The sequence below is a fragment of the Haliotis asinina genome, chromosome 5 (assembly GCF_037392515.1).
Source record: "Haliotis asinina isolate JCU_RB_2024 chromosome 5, JCU_Hal_asi_v2, whole genome shotgun sequence".
Taxonomy (NCBI): domain Eukaryota; kingdom Metazoa; phylum Mollusca; class Gastropoda; order Lepetellida; family Haliotidae; genus Haliotis; species Haliotis asinina.
In genome coordinates, this window is record NC_090284.1 from 1,514,068 (window position 1) to 1,535,256 (window position 21,189).

The 21,189-nt window shown below is 43.4% G+C and overlaps 3 protein-coding genes across 6 annotated transcripts in view; 2 read left to right on the plus strand and 1 right to left on the minus strand.

Moving 5' to 3' along the window:
* The first annotated feature begins 1,822 nt into the window (after positions 1–1,822).
* Positions 1,823–7,856, plus strand: LOC137284954 (rhodopsin-like). Its single transcript, XM_067817037.1, has 4 exons — positions 1,823–2,025; positions 3,943–4,175; positions 4,590–4,726; positions 5,554–7,856. The coding sequence occupies exons 2-4, from the start codon at positions 3,952–3,954 to the stop codon at positions 6,864–6,866; spliced, it is 1,674 nt and encodes a 557-aa protein (XP_067673138.1). The 5' UTR covers positions 1,823–2,025; positions 3,943–3,951; the 3' UTR covers positions 6,867–7,856.
* A 2,996-nt stretch (positions 7,857–10,852) lies between these two features.
* On the minus strand, positions 10,853–19,325 carry LOC137284444 (tRNA-splicing endonuclease subunit Sen54-like). Of its 2 annotated transcripts, none has more exons than XM_067816246.1 (9): positions 19,147–19,325; positions 16,939–17,103; positions 16,670–16,733; positions 14,887–14,970; positions 13,554–13,702; positions 12,379–13,154; positions 12,044–12,101; positions 11,642–11,749; positions 10,853–11,029 (listed from the first exon to the last, which is right to left on the minus strand). In XM_067816246.1, the coding sequence occupies exons 1-9, from the start codon at positions 19,170–19,172 to the stop codon at positions 10,873–10,875; spliced, it is 1,587 nt and encodes a 528-aa protein (XP_067672347.1). In that variant the 5' UTR covers positions 19,173–19,325; the 3' UTR covers positions 10,853–10,872. The 2 variants fall into 2 exon arrangements, with proteins under 2 accessions (XP_067672347.1, XP_067672346.1); XM_067816245.1 differs by having other exon boundaries at positions 16,939–17,160; positions 19,147–19,319.
* A 5-nt stretch (positions 19,326–19,330) lies between these two features.
* Positions 19,331–21,189, plus strand: part of LOC137284441 (katanin-interacting protein-like) — a 75,286-nt gene continuing 73,427 nt past the window's right edge. For 2 of the 3 annotated variants that reach the window (XM_067816239.1, XM_067816240.1), the window contains exon 1: positions 19,334–19,487. In XM_067816239.1, the coding sequence (XP_067672340.1) occupies positions 19,481–19,487 (7 nt within the window). In that variant the 5' untranslated portion in view covers positions 19,334–19,480. Of the gene's footprint in view, positions 19,488–21,189 lie in introns of all 3 variants that reach the window. The other variant, XM_067816241.1, reaches the window with a different exon arrangement.

Below are 21,189 nucleotides of genomic sequence, written 5' to 3' on the forward strand. Positions count from 1 at the left end.
TGTTAATGTCTGTATGTGTAACTGATAGTGTTGATGCATGTGCCCTTCGGCCCCACAGATTAACGTACTCAATACAATTATATTCTTTACTCTCTCTCTCTCTCTCTCTCTTTATCTCTCTCTCTCTCTCTTTATCTCTCTCTCTCTCTCTCTCTCTCTCTCTCTCTCTCTCTCTCTCTCAATGTTACTGTACCTAGTCATATTATTGTGTCACGTGGTGTGTGCTGCCACCGCTCCCCATGGGTCATTCTGACCCCGGGCTGAACATGCTTCCTGGTCAATTGTGACATACAGTGTATATGTATGCGGGGTTGAGGCTGTCTGAAGATATTGGGAAAATGGGGAAGTGTAGGGTATAATGGAGTGTGGTACGGGTTGTTTCTGCGGGATTGTGAGAGAAAACGGTTCCTGGCCTCTTAAAGTTGCTTCTTTTCGGACTTTTTGTGACTTGTGTTTATGGGCTGTGGTTACATGTTGGGAGGTCTATTGAAAATTGGTAATGAAATATGCAACAAAGTAACTGTCCCTTCTTCACCTTATCAAACCTTAGACCATAATCATTACGTTCTTGCATGCTATGTAATACTCAAGGGCAGGCTTGAGGCTGTACAAGAGTAAATTATTTACTCTATCTCTACCATTTATTGTCTATTGAACATCCCTCATAAACGGCGAATTCACATTCATAGTTCACACTTGACATGCCCGAATATAACGTCGGTTTCCCCTGCTCGTATATGTGTGAGGTCCATTCTGGTGTCCCCGTCACGTCGTGGCAGTGGAGAAAACACATGATACCCGCGCTCATACATGATCAGTAACAGATCGGATGAATGTTTCTGTTGTCATTCTTTATCCGTTCCTTTTCCCATACGACTATCACTGTTTGCTAAAAAATGGGTATTCTATCTTGTTATACGGGGTGGTAGGGTGGTCATACATCGAACCCATGTGAGGAATCGAACCCGTGTCTTCTGCGTTCAAAGCGAACGCTTTAACCAACGCTACCCAAAGGCTCCTAAACTTCACGAACTTTTGAACACCCCTTTATTAATATAGGTGTCTAAATGAATCGTGTCCGAAACACCGGAGACAGAATTTCGTAAATCAAAACTTCTTCAAAAGAACACCTTTTCCTCATCTACAGCCCGTCGCCATGCACGTATCTAGATGCATTATACAGCACAGCTCAGAGATCTGGCGATCGCAAAAAGGCCCAGCATGAATTTTATTGAGACGTATAACGTGTTTACCCGAGACTTGTTAGCACGAAAGTGGAAACACCTGTTAATCTGGCCCCTCGATTTCATACAAGTACCAATTATTATTCCGCCGTATATCTTTATTCGGAAACCCCTTAAACTGGACGATTTCTAAGAACGATACCGTTTATTACATTGACTATTAAAGGTTTCTGGCAGTCTGTTAGAATATGTCCATGTGTGCTATTAGCACGTGTTGGGACACTTCATAATAGACAGTTCCACCCTAATTAACCTCTGACCCTAATCACGGATGTTTGTAAACAATCACCATCCTGGGGCTCTCTACACATGCGTTTAAAGAGCATCCTGCTAAAAAACCTACGCAATTCAATTCAGTAATTATATATTTCGCAAGAAGCTAATCGTTAATCGGAGCAAGTGTTCCACTTAGACAATAAAGAAACGAAAAAACAAGACCATTTATCACCGGTAAAATATTAGTATTAACAAAACATATTTCAATAAAGATCATGTCGAGCCTCATAACTTGGCATGGATCCTGGGGACGAAGAGGGCTGCGACATTAATTTGTGTTGATCAGTGGAATCGAGGCAATCCTCTTATGAGGGCGGGATCGAGCTGAGGGTAACGCCGTCCCGACACGCGAGCAGTACTCGGGACGGGGTAGCCCGCCTAATTAAGTCCATTGAGCAGCGCTTTCTTCAGCTAAAGGTATATAAGACAAGAAGGACGTTACACCATTGTCGGCATTTGCTCAGACCACAAGCACAGACGGGAGAAGGGAGATCTAGCCAGATAGGTAAGCAAACTTCATGATTCTAATTGTGGCGTAAAACATCATTTACTCTCTAACTTGAATACCAGCTCTGTATGACCATCTTACCATTGAGATGACTCGGCCAGAGGGCCAGCCAGCTCTAACCATGTATATCACTTTAGCTCTGTTATCGCACAAACCAGACAGAAAATTATACACGAGCACTCGACGTGTTTTATTCAAGGGAGAAGTTTTTCTTAAGGTTTTTAATGTCAGATATGAATCGCACCATGCGTCACAGCGTGTCGTGTTGTTAAAGATATGTCTCTAAGCGAGTGAGTCACAGTCTTCTTCAGCTCGTGCTATGGCGCATTCTCAGATCAAACGTAACGTAGACGTAAGCCAGGCTCAGTTAGCATGCATGCATCCATCCCACTAGCAGCACACTCGGTCAGGGACCATTCAGTCTGATAATCTGCTGAGTGTAGCATGGGTCACAATAGATAATTCTGCATGGTTGTGTAGCTCTGAAGGAAATATATTTTCGTTATACGTAGGAACATTTGCTTGTGTACGATCCAGTTTCTTGTACGTTATGAAACACCAGCCTGTTTCAAATCTTGTCAAAACGAGTGTTGAGGCTTCACTCAATGGCGTTATCCCGCTCTCCATGCTGGAGACAGGCAGAGTGTCAACGCGCACGGACTGAATACACTGAGTTCCCGTTAAACAAACATACCAACTTTTACTTTGATCAGAAGCCACTGACGTCCCGTATGTAAAACTGATGGAGACTATAGGCACCATGACATATACTTCTGTGATGTGATCTGCCACGTTAACGCAGGGCCGGATTGAGGTGACCAGGCCGCTCCAGACTGTATGGTTTAGGTGAAAGGGGCATTTCCGACAGGTGATAACCGACCTTTATTGGAGAAAAGTTGCCGTAATGACAATAATGTTAATACTGTTAACAGTAGTCTGACGTCAACAGGGTGCCGTCCCCATTTGTCTTGTTGACTCCCCAGCCCTGCTAAGTGGTATTCCCAATACCACAGTGCAATATTCGAGATGTGTATGTCCATGTTCCAGTTAACTGTCTTTTCCCCTCAAAGAATACTAAATGAAACCCATATCTGGCCCTAAGCTTCTGAGCACACATAGTGACATATCGGTACCAAGTGAGAACAGTTATTTGACGCCAATATCTATCAGGTACTACGACGGCTTCGACACAAAGGATGTGGATGGAAGAATGTGGTAATCGAGTTATCAAGTTCGACTTGACTAGTGTTTGTTTTATAACTGGCATGCTCTTGACCCTGTGTACGTCACTATTGATTAAGGTAACGGTAAGCGGATTATTCCAGCACTGATTACCTATGGCAGGTAGGCAAAGCCATGGACATCGCGTGCCCGTTGATATCACTGCAGTGTCAATCCTGGAATAGATACTGGTGATGTACACTCAGACCTGACAGTGTCGCTGTGTCAGGAACCTGCCAGCACACCTGCTGAGAGTTTCACCTTTCTCAATTCCTGAATCTGTTCGGGTCGTGTTTCCCTTGTACGTGTCGCTTCAGGTGCGTTACTTCCGGTATGACAGACAATGAATTAAGTCTGTGGTAGTGAGGAGCGGCGCAGTAGAGTCGAACACGTAGCAAACGCAGTCTGTCCTGGGGAGGTACCAAATAATTCAGGTGCTGGTTTTACAGACAGGTGTTGTAGACATCTTGGGTAATGGGAATTCATATCGAGTCCCATCCTCTTGGTGGATCTTCATACACTTATGTTCGGTTCCAAGTTCAGAACCACACCGGTTAACATTCTTGATAGTCACTTAAGTCGCGAGACATTATAGACTTTACACCTAATGTGAACGACACACGTTCGACAGCAGCGTCACATCCAAATGACTCACTGAGGCGACGCTGATCGATGGGTTGGCATATTTTTCAGGAGAGCATCATGGCTGCGATGACAACAGAAGTCACGGCGGTTGAGGGAACGACAAGTTTCCATGACAACGTAACCCACTTGTATGATACATGGGAGGATATATTTATCCACCCTCACTGGAAGAGCTTCCCCCCAATCCCTGATGTGTGGCACTACACCATCGGCGTCTACATCACCGCCGTCGGCATCACCGGCGTCATCGGTAACCTCATCGTCATCTACATCTTCAGCAAGTATGTAGTGTGTAATTTGTCTGTCCCGAATGTTCTCGTGTTTGAAGATAATAAAATTTGTATAGCGCTTTAAAGGTGGACATTGTTCAGCACTATTGATTGAAGTTGGAATCAGGTCATTCAAATCCTATTTGTGTCTGTAAAACTTAAACTCCGTGATGTTCATATGAACAGAGGTACCTATAAAATATCATGTGTCGTGTTGAAATTTCCACTTTTTCAACGCCGATAACTGCAGTAAGTATACTCAACGTGACAGTGTTGTTAGTTAATCTTCATATTCTAAGTTTCATTTCCCCGTCCATGTTTCGAATCCCCTTTCCATGGCATCTAGTATCTCTCAAGTAAACCAACTCTATTGTACTGACTATCCTGTACTGATGTATATACTGAAAAATTGCCTTTGACCTCCAGGACCAAGGGCCTGAGAACGCCGTCCAACATGTTCGTGGTCAACCTGGCGTTGTCTGACCTCATCTTCTCGGCAGTGAATGGATTCCCCCTCCTCTCTATCTCAGCCTTCAACAAGAGATGGATGTTTGGGAAAATAGGTAGGCACGTTCACATCTAAAAGAGACTCATCCTGGCTTCAATGGCCTTAGAACACATCGCTTATCCAGTCGTAGGGCTGTGTCTGAGGTGTCAATACATGACTTCTACTGTTTGACACAGCCTTGATGTGGAATGTAGCCATATCTATTTTCGGCATCTTTGACCTTAGATAATGTCTTACGTGGATCTTATCCTCATCCTATCTGTTTGCTTCGGGATCACATGTTGTGCTGAACATTCTCTCACTGAACACAGTGTTCAACATTCTACTGCACATAGAAACAAGTATATTACCGCTACTGGTCCAGACGACTCGTGAAGATCCGGGGTACAATAGGTTTTTGACAACCAATGCTTGCCAATAAAGGCGAGTATGCTTGCCGTAAGAGGCGACTACCGGGTCCGGGTGGTCAGGCTCCTTCACACATCGTCATCGCTTCCCTGCTGTACAAATCGATGCTCATGCTGTTGATCAACTGTTTACTTCGAGATCACCTGTTGCCACGAATATTCTTTGACTATCTCAATGAAATAAGAACACCGTCTCCACTATTCTACTTCTTGTGGACCAAGTATTCCAGAGTTGCTGGTCAAGGCTGTTATGAGACTATTATTTTGAGGAATAGGTAATACCATGTGTTTATGTAAGGCCATACTGACCAGTATCTCGTACACTTCAGGGGGTTCGGGTGATGGTGTACCCTAGTAAATAAATCGTCACGTCGTCCGGTCCGGTTTGATTCCCCAAATGGGTACAATGTGTGAATCCCAGTTCTGTTGTTGCTGTGTTGTGTCCCTACTCATCTCAACTTTCTTCTCTCTTCAGCCTGTGAGCTGTACGGACTAACGGGTGGTATATTTGGCTTGATGTCCATCAACACGCTAGCTATGATCGCCATTGATCGGTATTTCGTCATCACTCGCCCCTTCTCCGCCATGAGGAACATGACGCAACGCCGTGCCTTCCTGATGATCGTGTGCGTGTGGATCTGGTCTATCATCTGGGCTGTGCCACCAATCTTCGGCTGGGGAGCATACATCCCAGAGGGCTTCCAGACATCCTGCACTTTCGACTACCTCACGAGGAACGACCACTTCACCTCCTACTTCATCTGCCTCTACATCTGCGGCTTCTGCGTGCCCGTCCTCATCATTCTCTTCTGCTACACGTTCATCATCCGAGCAGTTTCCAACCACGGCAAAGAGATGGCCAACATGGGCAAGAAACTGGGCGCTAACGACCCTCGCAACACACAGAACGAGAACGAGACCAGCGCTGAGATGAAGATCGCCAAGATCAGTCTTATGATCTTCTGCATGTTCATGCTGTCTTGGCTGCCATACGCCACGGTGGGCCTGATCGCACAGTTCGGCAACCCGATGTGGGTGACTCCGTATGTTTCTGAGATCCCTGTTATGTTCGCCAAGGCGTCAGCTATGCACAACCCAATCATCTACGCCTTGAGCCATCCCAAGTTCCGGGATGCGCTGAACAAGCTGTTCCCCTGGATGCTGTGCTGTTGCCAACAAACAGAAAAGGAACTTGCCCAAGCTATGGCTGAAAGGAAACACACTGGCCAGACCGGAAGCACCAACAGCAACGCCTACGGTGGCAGCGTCAGCGACATGTCCAGCTGCGTAAGCAACATCAGCGACTCTGCAATCGAAATGAGCCAACGTGGAAGCAGCAAAAGAATCAGGGACCGCGACATCCAAGAGACGGTACTTGCAGGTCAGGAAGCTAATGGCGCCCTCATCCGTGACATCCTCCAAGCCTTCGTTGCTGTCAGCGGACCAGGAAGTCGGCCACAGGTACCTCTAGCCTACATGCCCCCGCAGTACTATCAATACGGTGTGAACCAGGAAGGAGGGGCACCAGCTACAGTGCCAGCCCCGGCAGCAGGAGCACCTGCCCAACAGCTCCCCGACATCTACTCCATCACCCAGAGTGCTGCCGGCCTCGGCGTTCCTACTGCAGCGGCCCCAAGTCCCGCAGCGACTGGGAGCCAACCAGCGGCGCCAGCCAAGGTCGAAGTCAGCAGTGAAGAAACTTCAGACAGCGAGAAGAAAGACGCTGTAACCATTGACACAAAAGCTGAAGTGACGGGTCACGACAACCAGACATTCGAGAAAGAGTGAGCAGATAGAAGAGTCTGTACACCGGTTTCCTGAGGAATGGAACGACATGAGTTATCGTGTACGACGGCCTGCAAGTGTCTGATTGGTCGTCAGACCTTGACCTTGCAAGATGCGTGTGAACTACGTGTGTATGGGACTTGCTAGCAAATGCCTTCCATCTGATTGATTACTCTGTCTCCGTCCGAAATGATAGCTACAGTTTTGACAAGCAACGTTACAAACAGAAAGTAAAAAGCAAGAGATCGAGACACAGTAAGCAATCCAAAAAACAAAGTGTTCTAAGTGATTTCATATTGTCGTACTGCCCTTGTCGTAGCTCTAACCCCATGCTACACCCAATATATCGTAGTCGGCTCATCCACGGTGAAGGTCATCAGAGAACATGCTGGTACCTCGCAGAAACATCCTCAGATTTTATTGTGGATACGAGGGTGTCGTGTGCAATTAAAATAACTTCTGTTGCCTATCTCAAATCATTTTTAGAATTTTGAACCAAATTCGGCTTCGCTCATAAACGATTATTGTACCTAATCGTGGATAAGCCGAAATGTGTCAACCATACACAGCCTTTCATAATTTACTCTCCAGACGTGCGATCGTTTTCGTTTAATTTTTCCAATGAGTTGAATCTGTGAGTGACGCAGATACAGAGAAGCCATTTCTGCCTGTTGGGAGGATCAGTACTAAGCGCATTAGAAGTTAGCATTGCTGGGACCGATTCTTCCCAGCCTCCACAGACGCACGCTGCGACATCGACATCACAGCCAGCACAGGCAGGTCACGTCAAATGCAGTTTTTGCTTTTGTTACATCTCTCCCAAATCTTGCTCCTTCAGTTTAGTTGTTATTGTTAGTTTTTATTTTATAACAACGTCACTTTGTATGTTTTCTACAGAAAGAAAGGATATTATCAAAGAGTTTGAGTTCATGAAAGGTTGTGCGAAACAACGGATCGTTGAGAATTGTTTAATAAACCCTTTCACAAATCCGCTGTATGTTTTAGTCCTGTGTGTTGTTGGTGCATGCTCGTGGACACGGGGGAGATCATTTGGGCTTAACAGTTAATGGCATAGTGGTGTCAGCTGTTGTGACAGGTCATTGGGGACACGAGCTGTGGTGACGACGGGGCGGTGAGGTAGCCTTGTGGTTAAAGTGGTCGCTCGTCACGTCGAAGGCCCGGGTTCGATTCCGCACATGGTTACAATGTGTGAAGCCCAATTCTGGTGTCTCCCGCCGTGATGTTGCTGAAACATTGCTATAAGCGGCGTAAAAGCTCACTCGTCTTAAACTTAAAAGTGTTAACAAATATCTTTAATGTAACATACATATTTCAATTACAAATTTGCCATTACTGTTACGAGCTGCAGTCAAATACGTTCCAGCGATATCACATCGGACTGTAAATAATAGAGTGTGGGTTACACAAAAACGAGTGGTTGATATTCTGAACAAGCCTGTGGTCTGGTACGCAAGTAAGTCTGTAATAAACAAACACTGCGTGGTTGCTCATGGCAGGACACTTCACACACAAGAGTGCGTGCGTGCGTGCGTGCGTGCGTGCGTGCGTGCGTGCGTGCGTGCGTGCGTGCGTGCGTGCGTGCGTGCGTGCGTGCGTGAGTGAGTGATCACAGCGCCGGTTCTCGTGTCCTTGCGAGGATTAAAGACGTTTCTTTTTTAAAAAAATATACAAATTTTGTGAACTTTTCAAGTCGGGGTCGTCTCAAATTTGGTATATATCCTCGCAATGGCACACGGGCCTGTGGTTCACGGTGTGAATTCGGCCAGGCAATGATTGAAACGCTTGCGGGAGAGGTTCCTACACACTGGTGCAGCAGACAGGATCAGTGGTCATAGGTCTGAGTTTGTGTTGATGGAAAAGTAGAAACGTTTGCATTAAGGCCTCTCATTTCTAAACACCACACTAAGCATCGCGTAATTCCAAAGGCTTTTTTAATGTCGGTCTAAACAGACGATCACACCAGAGCCGCTAGGGGCGGCATCTTAAGGTCTTGGGACGTTGGCCAGAAGGGGGCTTTCTGAAAATACACGATGGCATGCGCATGTGTGTCGCTGGGGTGTTCGTCGGAATGACGTTGGTACTTGGAACATTAACTACCCGCTTATTGCTCGACCTTTGAGGTTACCAGTACAGGACTGTTCAACACCTGCATGGCCAACAGAGACCATTAAAAGTGATGGTCGAGTCCCAATTCGTCTAGTAAGACGCAGTTCATTTACACGCGCCGAGGAACTGTCCCGGCCATGCATGACGATGAACTGTCCCGGCCATGCATGACGATGAACTGTCCCGGCCATGCATGACGAGGACCTCTGGAACTACGGGTACGTCGTCGATTGGACGTCCCTTCTTCACAGACAGATACAGCCAAAGACGTCTGGCGCGGTGCAGGCTCCCAGAAAACCTCAACATGATGTACGGTTCATTGGCTTCAGAGAGTGATCCAGTCGTTACCTTCTATACGTGACCCACGGCCGTTGTATCGTATGTAGACCAGTGTGCGAAATAGCCAATAGCCCGGAAGCCCATGACAAGTAAAAATCCAGTTCGACTGGCCAGTGAATTTTAATGGGGTCATATTGTAAATATATCACTCCCTCCGACTTGATAAGGCATAACACTATTAAAACAAGCATGAATATGGCCTCCTGAAAAAGGTCATCACTATTAGCAGGTTCATGATGAAACCCGTGTCTATATTCCCAATTGGGATAGGGAAATATTTTGTGGGCTGGTAACTTTCGGGTATACTTAGCTAGAAAACTTTAGAAAGTTCCGAACACTGAATGGAGACCAAGAGGCATGTCGTCTGAAGATGATCAAGGCAGCCAAGCGGTATTGGGTCGCGTTACAGGTTGGATCTAATTATAATGCATGGGACACTCAATGGTCAACGTTAAAGAACTGGATGTGGTGCAACATTTTGATAGGCATCCCACTCACAGTCGTCTGATATTCATAGATGATAATTCTAGACCTCACCATTCTAGAACGCCATTGAAATATTACCATTGCGAGCCAGGAGCTCTATATAAACCCATGAAACAACTTGTGTCATGTAGTATAGACTACAAACGCCATATTTGACCTGTAGATCCATCTGTTCAAACTCTACAGGAATTGAATCCAACACTCAACAAGGATTTGAGAAGGTAGTATAAGGAGACTGGCGGAGCGGTGGATACACAGGTAATAATGTCCTGGAACTATCCTTATTTGGGAACTGTGAATTTCTGGGGCATAGTCATGGTGACCATACATTCTGGTAAGCAAGTCACACAAATATCATTAACGAAGAATCATCTCTGGACAGGTCAGATAATTGCCCTGGAAGCCAGTGTACCTTGTAAAGGACAATTTTTGATTGTGTGAAAGGAGCATGTTCCGATGAAAACTATTATGAATAATCTGGGGATTGTTTTATAAAATTGACAGTAGAGGATTGACAGCCCAGTCATCACTGAAGGCATGTCCACAAAAGTATTCATGATCCCTAACAGTATGTGTTCAGTGTGCATATTTACATTCGCTTACACTGAAATGCTTGAAACAAAAACACGCTGAGGTGCTTCAACTGAAAAAAAATCCTCTAAACAATTAAAACCCAAATCATCGGAGTATAAACTTATCTTCAGAGAACAGAACTTGTCATCAAGCCTATTTATCGAATATATAATACTATGGTTCAGCCAACTTCTAAGAACAGTTTGTGAAGAAAGGTGTGCGGTCAAGTTACATGTTTACCATCTGTGCATGCTGATGGAGTTAACCTGTCTGGGCAGGTGGACAAGGCATCCAGTGTTGGAGGAGAAGGTCCATGGTGCAAATTATATCATGTCTACACACTGCTGAAAAGTCTGTGTGACGCAGTGAACATTGGGACACTTCTAAGATTATGAGTACATGTGAGCAGACAGCTCAGCACCCATCCAAGGAATTCCTTATGACAACTGACACCTAAAGCTAAGGCACGTAACACAGTTTTATTTCACCCCATCATTACATCAACAGGAAGCGACATACTGGACATGTTGTAGAAGGCAATATCACCGTTGTCAACCACTGCCCAGTTGACTGGCACGTTGTCATGGTAACGGGTGACCGCATCTGATATATCAGCCATGACAGGAGGTGGGTCACTACTCCTACAAAACAGACAGAGTGTTTATGTAACACACCGTATCATACAGTTCCCACATCAACAGTGCGGCTTCTTTCCACAGTTCCCTCCTCTTCTACCTCCTACCCTCTCTCTCCTCTTCTACCTCCTACCCTCTCTCTCCTCTTCTACCTCCTACCCTCTCTCTCCTCTTCTACCTCCTACCCTCCCTCTCCTCTTCTACCTCCTACCCTCTCTCTCCTCTTCTACCTCCTACCCTCTCTCTCCTCTTCTACCTCCTACCCTCCCTCTCCTCTTCTACCTCCTACCCTCTCTCTCCTCTTCTACCTCCTACCCTCCCTCTCCTCTTCTACCTCCTACCCTCCCTCTCCTCTTCTACCTCCTACCCTCTCTCTCCTCTTCTACCTCCTACCCTCTCTCTCCTCTTCTACCTCCTACCCTCTCTCTCCTCTTCTACCTCCTACCCTCTCTCTCCTCTTCTACCTCCTACCCTCTCTCTCCTCTTCCACAAGTAAAAGGAAACATAGACATCTACCTGACAAATTCACAAATATGAGCCATAACATAACTACCTGACAACACACACTAACAACAGTTCCTGACAGGAACCATCACTATGGAGACATAGGAGACCTACCTGACAACACAGACCCTGTGGCTTGGTAGTCCAGGCCGAGTTTTCTTGAACCTGGCATTTGGAAGGTGGACATCAAAGGATATTTTCATACAATGTCTGTCAGATTTGCTGGAAAAGAGCACAAAAATTCCTTCTTGTACATTTTTAGAGAAATTGAAAAATTCCACAAATAACATCTGACTTCAAGTACATGGCAGCCCTTGTTCTAATTCTGTAAGAGGCAGTTTATTATATACCTTTAGACATATTTATATACTAATCTGCCAACTGTGAAACATTACACAATATGTCAGTTTATTGTATTGTCACATAATGTTTGTATAGTCGTATCCCAAAACAAGCCATGTGCATTCTAAGCCATCATTCCTTCCCACTAGAGGAATTCTGGTTGCTCTTGGTTACCTGAGGGCTTGTGGCAGGTTAACACTGCGGATCACTTGCAGTTGACTGAGCACGTCACCTGGAGGAACAACAACACCTAGTACCATACAGATAGGGTAACAATGAAACAGTAACACTTCTGGGGAACAAAAGACAACACTGAAGGTAACACTAGGAACAATTGGTAACACTGGAGGTGTCACAAGTGATAACCCTGACATGATAACATGGATGAGGTGAAAAAAGAACCTTGCAAAATACACAACATTTTCTAGGAAGAATGCCAGTAGAAACCTTTTGAAAATAGTGAGTACATAGAAAGGTTGTATATGAATACAATTTGTTCTCTCTCTTACTGGTTGATGTTGCATCTTCTGGTTTCACTAGAGGTGTTACCTCCCCTTGCCACAGATGCTCAACTGGAGAGGGTGCTGCTCCACCAGACTGGGATTCCCTCAGCTTCAGTTTGTATTCTGTCCAATTAGATGCTGCAATATCTTTCCGGTCGCGTGCCCATGTAGAGTAGGAGAAATTTAAGTCAAACACATAGTTGTCCGACTCCCGTCTCCTCTGGGCAGACTGAGACACCTGCTGCCGATACTCAGTCACATCAAACAAACACAGGTCCTCATATTCCTCACTGAGAGTTACATTGGCAGGCAGATATTTTGTCTGGGGGATATTCAGTACAACAGTTTCCTTGTCACCAATATCAGGGAAACCAAGGATCTCAAAGTCCCACTCAGTGTGTCGAACAGGAACCTTCCCTTCACTTTTATTGGGTAGATTCCATGGATTTGATAATTTAGCAAATGACTGGTGATTGTCTGGTTGATTATCACTATCCATGACAACCGTCTGCCCACTGTCCATCTTCATCCTTTCCGCATCACTTGATTTTTCATACTCAGGATCTTTTAAAGATTCTGTATCTATGGCTACACATTTCAACTCTTGACCTCCAGAACTCTGGGCCCCCTCATCCTGCTGTGGGTCAAGCCTTGGTTTCTTCACCTCTGTCTCCACTGCAAACACCTCCTCCTGCCTGTCCTGGTTTCGGTGCCGCCGCCTCTTTGATTCCTTCACATGTTGATCAAGTTTAATCTGACGCTCATAGTCTGTGATTTGGGACCTACAGAAAAATATTGTAGAAAAATAATGCAGGATTAATCTTTTGTCACAATATAATGCTTGGCTTTCCACAGTATACAAGGGGGAGACCACATTTTCAGTGGTTCAAGGGAAGTTACTCTATCACATTACATCGTATATATGAATGATGGTCCACATTCAAAACTAAACAACATTTGAAACGTTGTGAGTATGTGAGGAAGTGAAGTGAAGAAGTGGCAAACAATCCCTCATGTCACAGTTTAAATTAAGTGAGGAAGTGGCCTACCCTCAATCATGTCACACATTACATTCAGTGAGGACGTGGTTCACCCACCCACGTGTCACAGCTTACATAAAGTGAGGATGTGGCCCATCCTCCTACATGTCACAGCTTAGATGAAGTGAGGAAGTGACTCACCCTCCCATATGCCGTAACACAACATATCCAAGCCGGCGCAGGTGGGCATATGTCTGATACTCCTCCACAGACACATCCTCTCCCAGGAGTCGGACATATGCTTCTTGGATACTGAGAGGAACACCTCCATAGTACACCTCCAGGACAGTCTGCAACCAACATTAATATCCCCATCGTTACTACATGCCTCTTCAATACAGCCACGGGCCCATCAATGCAAATTATGCACCTCTTCAGTACCATCATGTGCATTGTCACCACATGTGAGCGCCACATCATCACATGATTCAGTACCATCATGTGCATTGTCACCACATGTGAGCGCCACATCATCACATGATTCAGTACCATCATGTGCCCTGTCACCACATGTGAGTGCCACATCATCACATGATTCAGTACCATCATGTGCATTGTCACCACATGTGAGCGCCACATCATCACATGATTCAGTACCATCATGTGCCCTGTCACCACATGTGAGCGCCACATCATCACATGATTCAGTACCATCATGTGCAGTGTCACCACATGTGAGCGCCACATCATCACATGATTCAGTACCATCATGTGCCCTGTCACCACATGTGAGCGCCACATCATCACATGATTCAGTACCATCATGTGCCCTGTCACCACATGTGAGCGCCACATCATCACATGATTCAGTACCATCATGTGCCCTGTCACCACATGTGAGTGTCACATCATCACATGATTCAGTACCATCATGTGCCCTGTCACCACATGTGAGTGCCACATCATCACATGATTCAGTACCATCATGTGCCCTGTCACCACATGTGAGCGCCACATCATCACATGATTCAGTACCATCATGTGCATTGTCACCACATGTGAGCGCCACATCATCACATGATTCAGTACCATCATGTGCATTGTCACCACATGTGAGTGCCACATCATCACATGATTCAGTACCATCATGTGCCCTGTCACCACATGTGAGTGCCACATCATCACATGATTCAGTACCATCATGTGCCCTGTCACCACATGTGAGTGCCACATCATCACATGATTCAGTACCATCATGTGCATTGTCACATGTGAGCGCGCCACATCATCACATGATTCAGTACCATCATGTGCCCTGTCACCACATGTGAGTGCCACATCATCACATGATTCAGTACCATCATGTGCCCTGTCACCACATGTGAGCGCCACATCATCACATGATTCAGTACCATCATGTGCCCTGTCACCACATGTGAGTGCCACATCATTATATAATCTGGTGTCTCATCAACACCATTGCTGCCCCTTCAATACCATCAAATAACAAATCAAGGCTGTCATATATACTTACAGTTTCCATCAAAAAGAGTGCTTCTTCAGGAAATAGCCATTTTCTGCTCTCATCCACAAAGCCCATATGGCTCCAGAACTTGCCCTGCAAATAGGCATTTGTAAAATATACTTAAGACCATTGTTCATTTCTTCCTGAAAGGCAGTGAATGAGTATTTACATCTCTAACCTCTACACCTTATACAATTTATGAACCTTACCAAACTTGGTTTTGTAACAGAGCTTGGAAAGCTTGTGTCAAGACCGGTTCTAAGATTTTCCAAGAATAGCATTACTTAAGTTTCACAACTGAGGAGGAAACTGTGAGTGCGGCATGGGCAGCCATGGATCAGCTTGGCATCCTGTACCTAATGGACACAACTCTATATCCTAGATCACTGGGTCTTATCTTTTGTATTGTGTTTGTTTTGTTGTTTGTTGAGCATGTCTCCAATAATATGCTGGGAGTCTGTAAATAATCATGTCTGAACCTGACGATCCAGTGATCAATATCATGAGCCTTTCTTTTAGTTGACATATACAGTCAGGCCGCGTTAGTCCAGACCCCAACAATCCGATTCCCGCGATATCCGAACAATAACTACCTGTCACCAATCTTGTTTACTATGTAAACTCATTATCAGTTGATTCAGTAATCTGGTGCTTCACTCTCCGTATCCGGACACTAATCAGTGGTAACAGATTAGCTAATTACACACAGTTTTGCTTCATTAATCCGGAGGTACATCAAAAAAGTTCGGATAATCCCTTCACACCACGAGCCCCATTCAGTGGTAATTGTTAAGTGACACTTCTGAGGTGAAGATGTCGTTAGTTTGTGATTTTGATCGTTTAGTAGGTCTCACTTTTGGTTAGTTGGAGTAATACCTGTCATGCTTACTTCCTGTATAAAACACTGGTCGTGTCAAAATGAGCTCAGCTGACGCTTGTCAGTCATAATGGCAAGACCAGCCCCTAGGCGTAAAATATGTGAAATTACTGCCGTACGAAAAAAAAAAGGAATTTGTAGATACAAAGAGAAAACCTGAAAGCCAGTTTTGATCTTATGTGAAACATTTTGGTCAAGAATTCTGACATTCTATCGGCAAGAGCACTATTTCGAACATCGGATATGGTTTGTGATTGGCTACGACCATTTGACAGACAGATGCAATCACGTGGTTCACACGTGATCTTACTTTGTGACAATGCTGCCAGGCAAAAGTGTGCCAATGACCAACGTGAAAGTTCATTTCATTCACTGCATTTCATCCAGTGTGTCGACCGGCTGCAAATGCTTAATCTCCGAGAAGCACTGAGAAAACTGCCTGGTCCGAAGTAAAAAGCTCCACCATTCAGAACTGTTACCATCATGTAGATTTCTATCACAAGTGAGTTTTGTTACGTGTATGTATAATCTATCCAGACATGATTATACGCACCGATTGGTTATTCAAGTTATGTCTACAAACTGTAATAAAGTCTTTTGAAACTTGTAAACGTTCGTATATTTTTGTACTGCCATGTCAAATGGAAGTAACTCTACTGTAGTTGTGTTCATAAAAGTTCGTTTCAGTAGTCCATACGTTTCACTATCCGAACGTTTTTGATGAAAAACAGAAGTGTCCGGATTATCGCGGCCTGACTGTACATACCAAATGAAAAACAAGTATCGAAAATATAAAAGCTGCCATCTGTATCCAAGGTTCGGGGCAGAGACTTGCAAGTGTATAAATCTGACATAGCCTTGACAAATCTAAATCAACGATCCCACTTAAATCCCCTATCATTCTTCACAACAAACCATTTCCTTCTTGAACTGAACCAGTTTCCTGTTTGGGTCCCATGTCCCCTGCACAAGGCCGCCCCTGCAACACAAACATTATCAGTCATTATCATTCTCTGTCATCATGGTGTTCTAACAGCCTTCATTATCGTATGAACATTCACTTGGTTACCAGTACCCAACACCTGACCCCAGTCATCACATCAACACTCAGAATAGTTCTCATGGTTCTAGCACTCAAAAACACACCATATTATCCTACAATTCCCCACTGTCTTACAACTTACAGACGTTCTACCCTTGGTTCCGCCAATACTGCAGTTCTCTCCTGATGGAAGGCTTCAAGGCGCTTGGCCTGGAGCCAGGATCCATCTGGAGCATACTCTTTGGCACCACCTTTCTGTGGTACAGATCTGTTTTGTTGGCGTCGACACTTGAACAGCTTATCTGCACTGCACACAAAACAGTTCATGAATACTGACATAGTGTTCCACTATCAGGCCCAAAATCTGAAGCAGAGGTTATAATGTTCACCAACCATTGATTGAAGAATAATAATATATTATGCTGAACTGTTAAAGGTCACATGCAACAAAAAAAAAACCATTATTAAAACACAATTATCACTTATTAATGACATATAATATACATTGCTGAGAGTGGAAAAACAAATAGACAACATTATAAGCGTACTATCACAACTCAAAATCTCAATATTTTGTACTTCCCTCGAAATGAAACACCCAGGAGACCGAACATGGTCAGAGAGAATGGGAGTGCATTCAAGTGTAAGTTTACTGTAACAAAGACTTTTCAATGACTGGTTCATTTGCCGATACCCTGAGGATTCATTATGTGTGAGATGATCTGTTCGACTGTCATTTTAGAAGTATGGTGAGTAATAAGCAAGTAAATAATTTTTTTTAGGGATAACTCTTTTTATTGCATATTATAACGGTAGAAGAATCCATACCGAAACGTCATATCATATGTAATGCAAGAAGTTGTTATCTATACATAATATATCATGATATATAAAGAGATGTAGGGTTTTGTGAATACATGCTTTCTGCATTTGTGTTCGATCCAATCAGCAAATCCTGAGACGGTGAACTACTGCGTGTCTGGAAACTGTCATTCATTCAAGTACAAAGCAGAACTTGAAACTGACAATCTGAGTTTGCACCGGTTTCCATCTGATTCAGTCATCCGAGAAAAATGAATTCAGTTTGTTTGCAACCCACAGACATAATGACATGTATTGTGTACAAATATCACACCTGTCTGTGTAATTACATAATGTGACAGATCCAGAATCCAGGTGCACAAGCCATAAATCAATGTATTTTGTTTATGGTGTATAGCCTGATATGTGTTAAGTTCAAATTGCATGTGGCCAGTAATTGAAACCATGTACTACATATTGTCATCTGTAGACAAACAGACACATGGGTGTCAATAAAACAAACACTGAGTTTTGTCTATGACAGAGGCTGCTTATCACAATCGAGATGCTATTTTGTGCTTCCATAGACATGAATTAAAACATTTCTGTTTTCAAGCTGAGCAGATTTCGTGTTTCGCTTTTTTTTAATCGCGTTGTTTTTCAAGTTCATAAGTTGAATTTTGATAATTTGTTACTGTTAGTCCATACCGAAAGTAGTCAGAATCTGCAAAATTGTATTTTGCGTTGCATGTGACCTTGAACCAGAGACCATCTGTTATATGGTCTCTGCTTGAACCGACAAATAAAGTTGATATATAGGGCCGCCTCCTATTCTCTCGGGTTTCCTATTCTCACAGTAAACCCATTTTCTGCCGAGGTCGCCGATGAGTGATACTTAGCGGTTCTTTACATCATTGACCCATAACTAGGAAGTGGCCCAAGTCTGTGAATTATCAAAATTTTGCAGTGTAACGAATATTCGTGATTTTAACTAACTTGGAAAAATCGGCTACGAAAAATCGTAACTTTTCCCCGCCTTTCCCGATAAGATTCCCCTTCCTTACACCTAATAACGTTACTTTCTCGTTATACCGCGAGAATAGGAGACGCCTCGAAAAGTCAGCGGCGGACGACCATGTTTTTCATCCAGCTCAAGTGAGATAATACACTTGATGGATCAAGCAGTTGATAGATGCGGATGTTAGAGGGAGGATCTCTTCATTTAAAAACAACAAGCATACATACGAAAAGAACTATTTATATTATTTTTCAGCTGATATTCGTAAGTACCGCGAGAATATGAGACGCCAGTGTAATATGAATTAAAAAAACAAATCAGTAAATAAATGCTCCAATATACTATGGTAGAAATGCACGTAATACACCGTTCTGACATAGGAATTCGAAGAGATGTCATCTTTTGTTCGATATGTTGTCAACCTTAACCTTTACCCGAGTGTCTCTTTTTACTCAGTTTGCTCAAAATTTATTCGTTGATTTCACTTTAGTCTAATGATTAGATGGATGATTGACAAAAGTACATACTCACCACAAAACCTTCTCTTTGCATAACATACTTCGTGAAATCCTTAATCTAACACAAGTCAATAATAACTGTTACATTTTTCAGTCAGATTTCATCATGACATGTTGCGTCAACGATTTCTGTGTCCACACTCTGAATGGGCGCAGCCATGTTGGAAGTGTCCGGATATTGCGCATGCGTACAAACCATCGTTTTCATGGAGGAATGTCAATGTAAACTGACGATAACAGCAACAACAACAACATAAATGTACGCTGTGCTTTTGTGAGAAACAGCCTAAATAGCGAATGTACTGGAAATATATGTGTAATGCACGTGGTGAGCTGACAGAGGAAATATGGAAAGTAAGTTCTTTACTCATTGTTTTCCTCAATAACTGTATTCAGAAAAAACATTTTTTTGCTTAGCTGATGGTTCAGTTTTCGATCGTTTGAAGTTCGTGCTACTTCAAGTGTTTAACTACAAATGAATATACGTATATATGATTGCAAACGACTCCAACACTTACACGCCCAATTTGCCCAGGACGTGCAATATTGCTTTGTTTGGTGTATTTCAACAAACCCTTTGGCACAAATTGTCCTACATTTAGTGTGTGCACGAGCACATTAGAAAGTTTGTCATCAATTCTACAGGTGTAAGTCTAATATTACTCCATTAGCAGATCACATTGAAACAAAACTTTAGCAATAAAGCAGTGTACCGAGCACAACTTACTGCAGCAGTGATTGGCCGAGCATGCTAAACATGGCTGCCTACGTAGGTAGGATAGATTTTATCAACCTCTATCCTCATCCCTCATCCCAGCATATTTTAGCGGTATTTACAAAATTACTCACCTGTTCGTTAAATTAATTTAAAAGAATAAATTATGCTTAATTAGCTATTGTGTCCAGTATGTTCGCTGCCACCTGTCATTTTTTTCAAAACATCACAGGAGGGAATCATGGCAGTACAGATGTTTTCTCACAACTAACAATAAACAATTATCACCATTTTAGAATTTTTCATGTCATTTGTGAATCAATATGTATTTTTATGACATAATAACATCGAATAATTCATTTTGTGACTAGCTGAGTGTTTTTTCACAGTAGATTGGTAGGTAATGGAACAGTTAATGACTTTTGTAATCTTCTTTGAGAGGCATGTTCATATTAGAAGTTTCAGTGGATGTCCTGCATTGGTACACATATCTTACGTGATACAATGACATGTGTCTTTGTTTCCATTATTGTCTTGGCTGTGACTGGCTTTGACCCTGAAGGCCACTCATGGTATGACCCTCAACATGTGAAGGATGTTAAATGAGCATGGTAATCAGGTAATTGTAATTTTTGCAACAAATGAAGTAAGTACAGAACATGTGAAGAATGTCATGGAAAATAATGGTTATATTAATATATTGTACAGGCAATGTGGCAGCCCTGCACAGATTCTGTTTCTTTTTACAACAGTGTGATTTGCAAACAGCAGGAATAGCATGATAACTATGGGGACCTCACCTTTGAATATGTTGAAATGTCTCACTTGCATCCGAAGTACACTGTCATTAGACTCCACATTGTTCTCAGTGCCCTTTGGTTTTGTACCTCCTGAACTCTTGCTGCAGATGCATAGGTTATGTGGACAGTACAAAATACAGTTACTGTTCTAAAAATAGAGGATGTCATACATATATTCTGGGAATGCAAGAGAGTGAGCTCCACCTGGAGGGACCTGGAAGTTTGGATATCATACACATGATACAAACTGTAAAGTCTGGTAACAAAACCCGGAGAAGACATTCTTCTTGACTATCGAAAAATAGCAATCCCTTAAACTTCATCATCATCCTGTCAGAACGAATCATTTTCAAGTTTAGGAGGAATAAGTGCCCACCAACATTCCAGTCCATACAGAAGGAGCTCACTAAAAGTCAGTGTTCAAAGTTTCAAAGTAACAGGACATTGGGTCCTGTAAGTTTCAAATGTCTATCTGACCCACTGAAAATTCAAAGGACCCACAGAATAAAGGTAAACAAACGTTTCAGATTTGACATTTCTT

Coding starts and splice junctions, on each gene's coding strand:
- LOC137284444 (XM_067816245.1), bottom strand. CDS start 17,135: ATGTCAGTATTCATGAACTGTTTTGTGTGCAGTGCAGATAAGCTGTTC. Junction 14,971..16,669: donor TTCAGTTCAAGAAGGAAATG/GTTTGTTGTGAA, acceptor GCCTATTTGCAG/GGCAAGTTCTGGAGCCATAT. Junction 12,102..12,378: donor AGAAGATGCAACATCAACCA/GTAAGAGAGAGA, acceptor TTGTTCCTCCAG/GTGACGTGCTCAGTCAACTG.
- LOC137284954 (XM_067817037.1), top strand. CDS start 3,952: ATGGCTGCGATGACAACAGAAGTCACGGCGGTTGAGGGAACGACAAGT. Junction 4,176..4,589: donor GTCATCTACATCTTCAGCAA/GTATGTAGTGTG, acceptor TTTGACCTCCAG/GACCAAGGGCCTGAGAACGC. Junction 4,727..5,553: donor ATGGATGTTTGGGAAAATAG/GTAGGCACGTTC, acceptor TTCTCTCTTCAG/CCTGTGAGCTGTACGGACTA.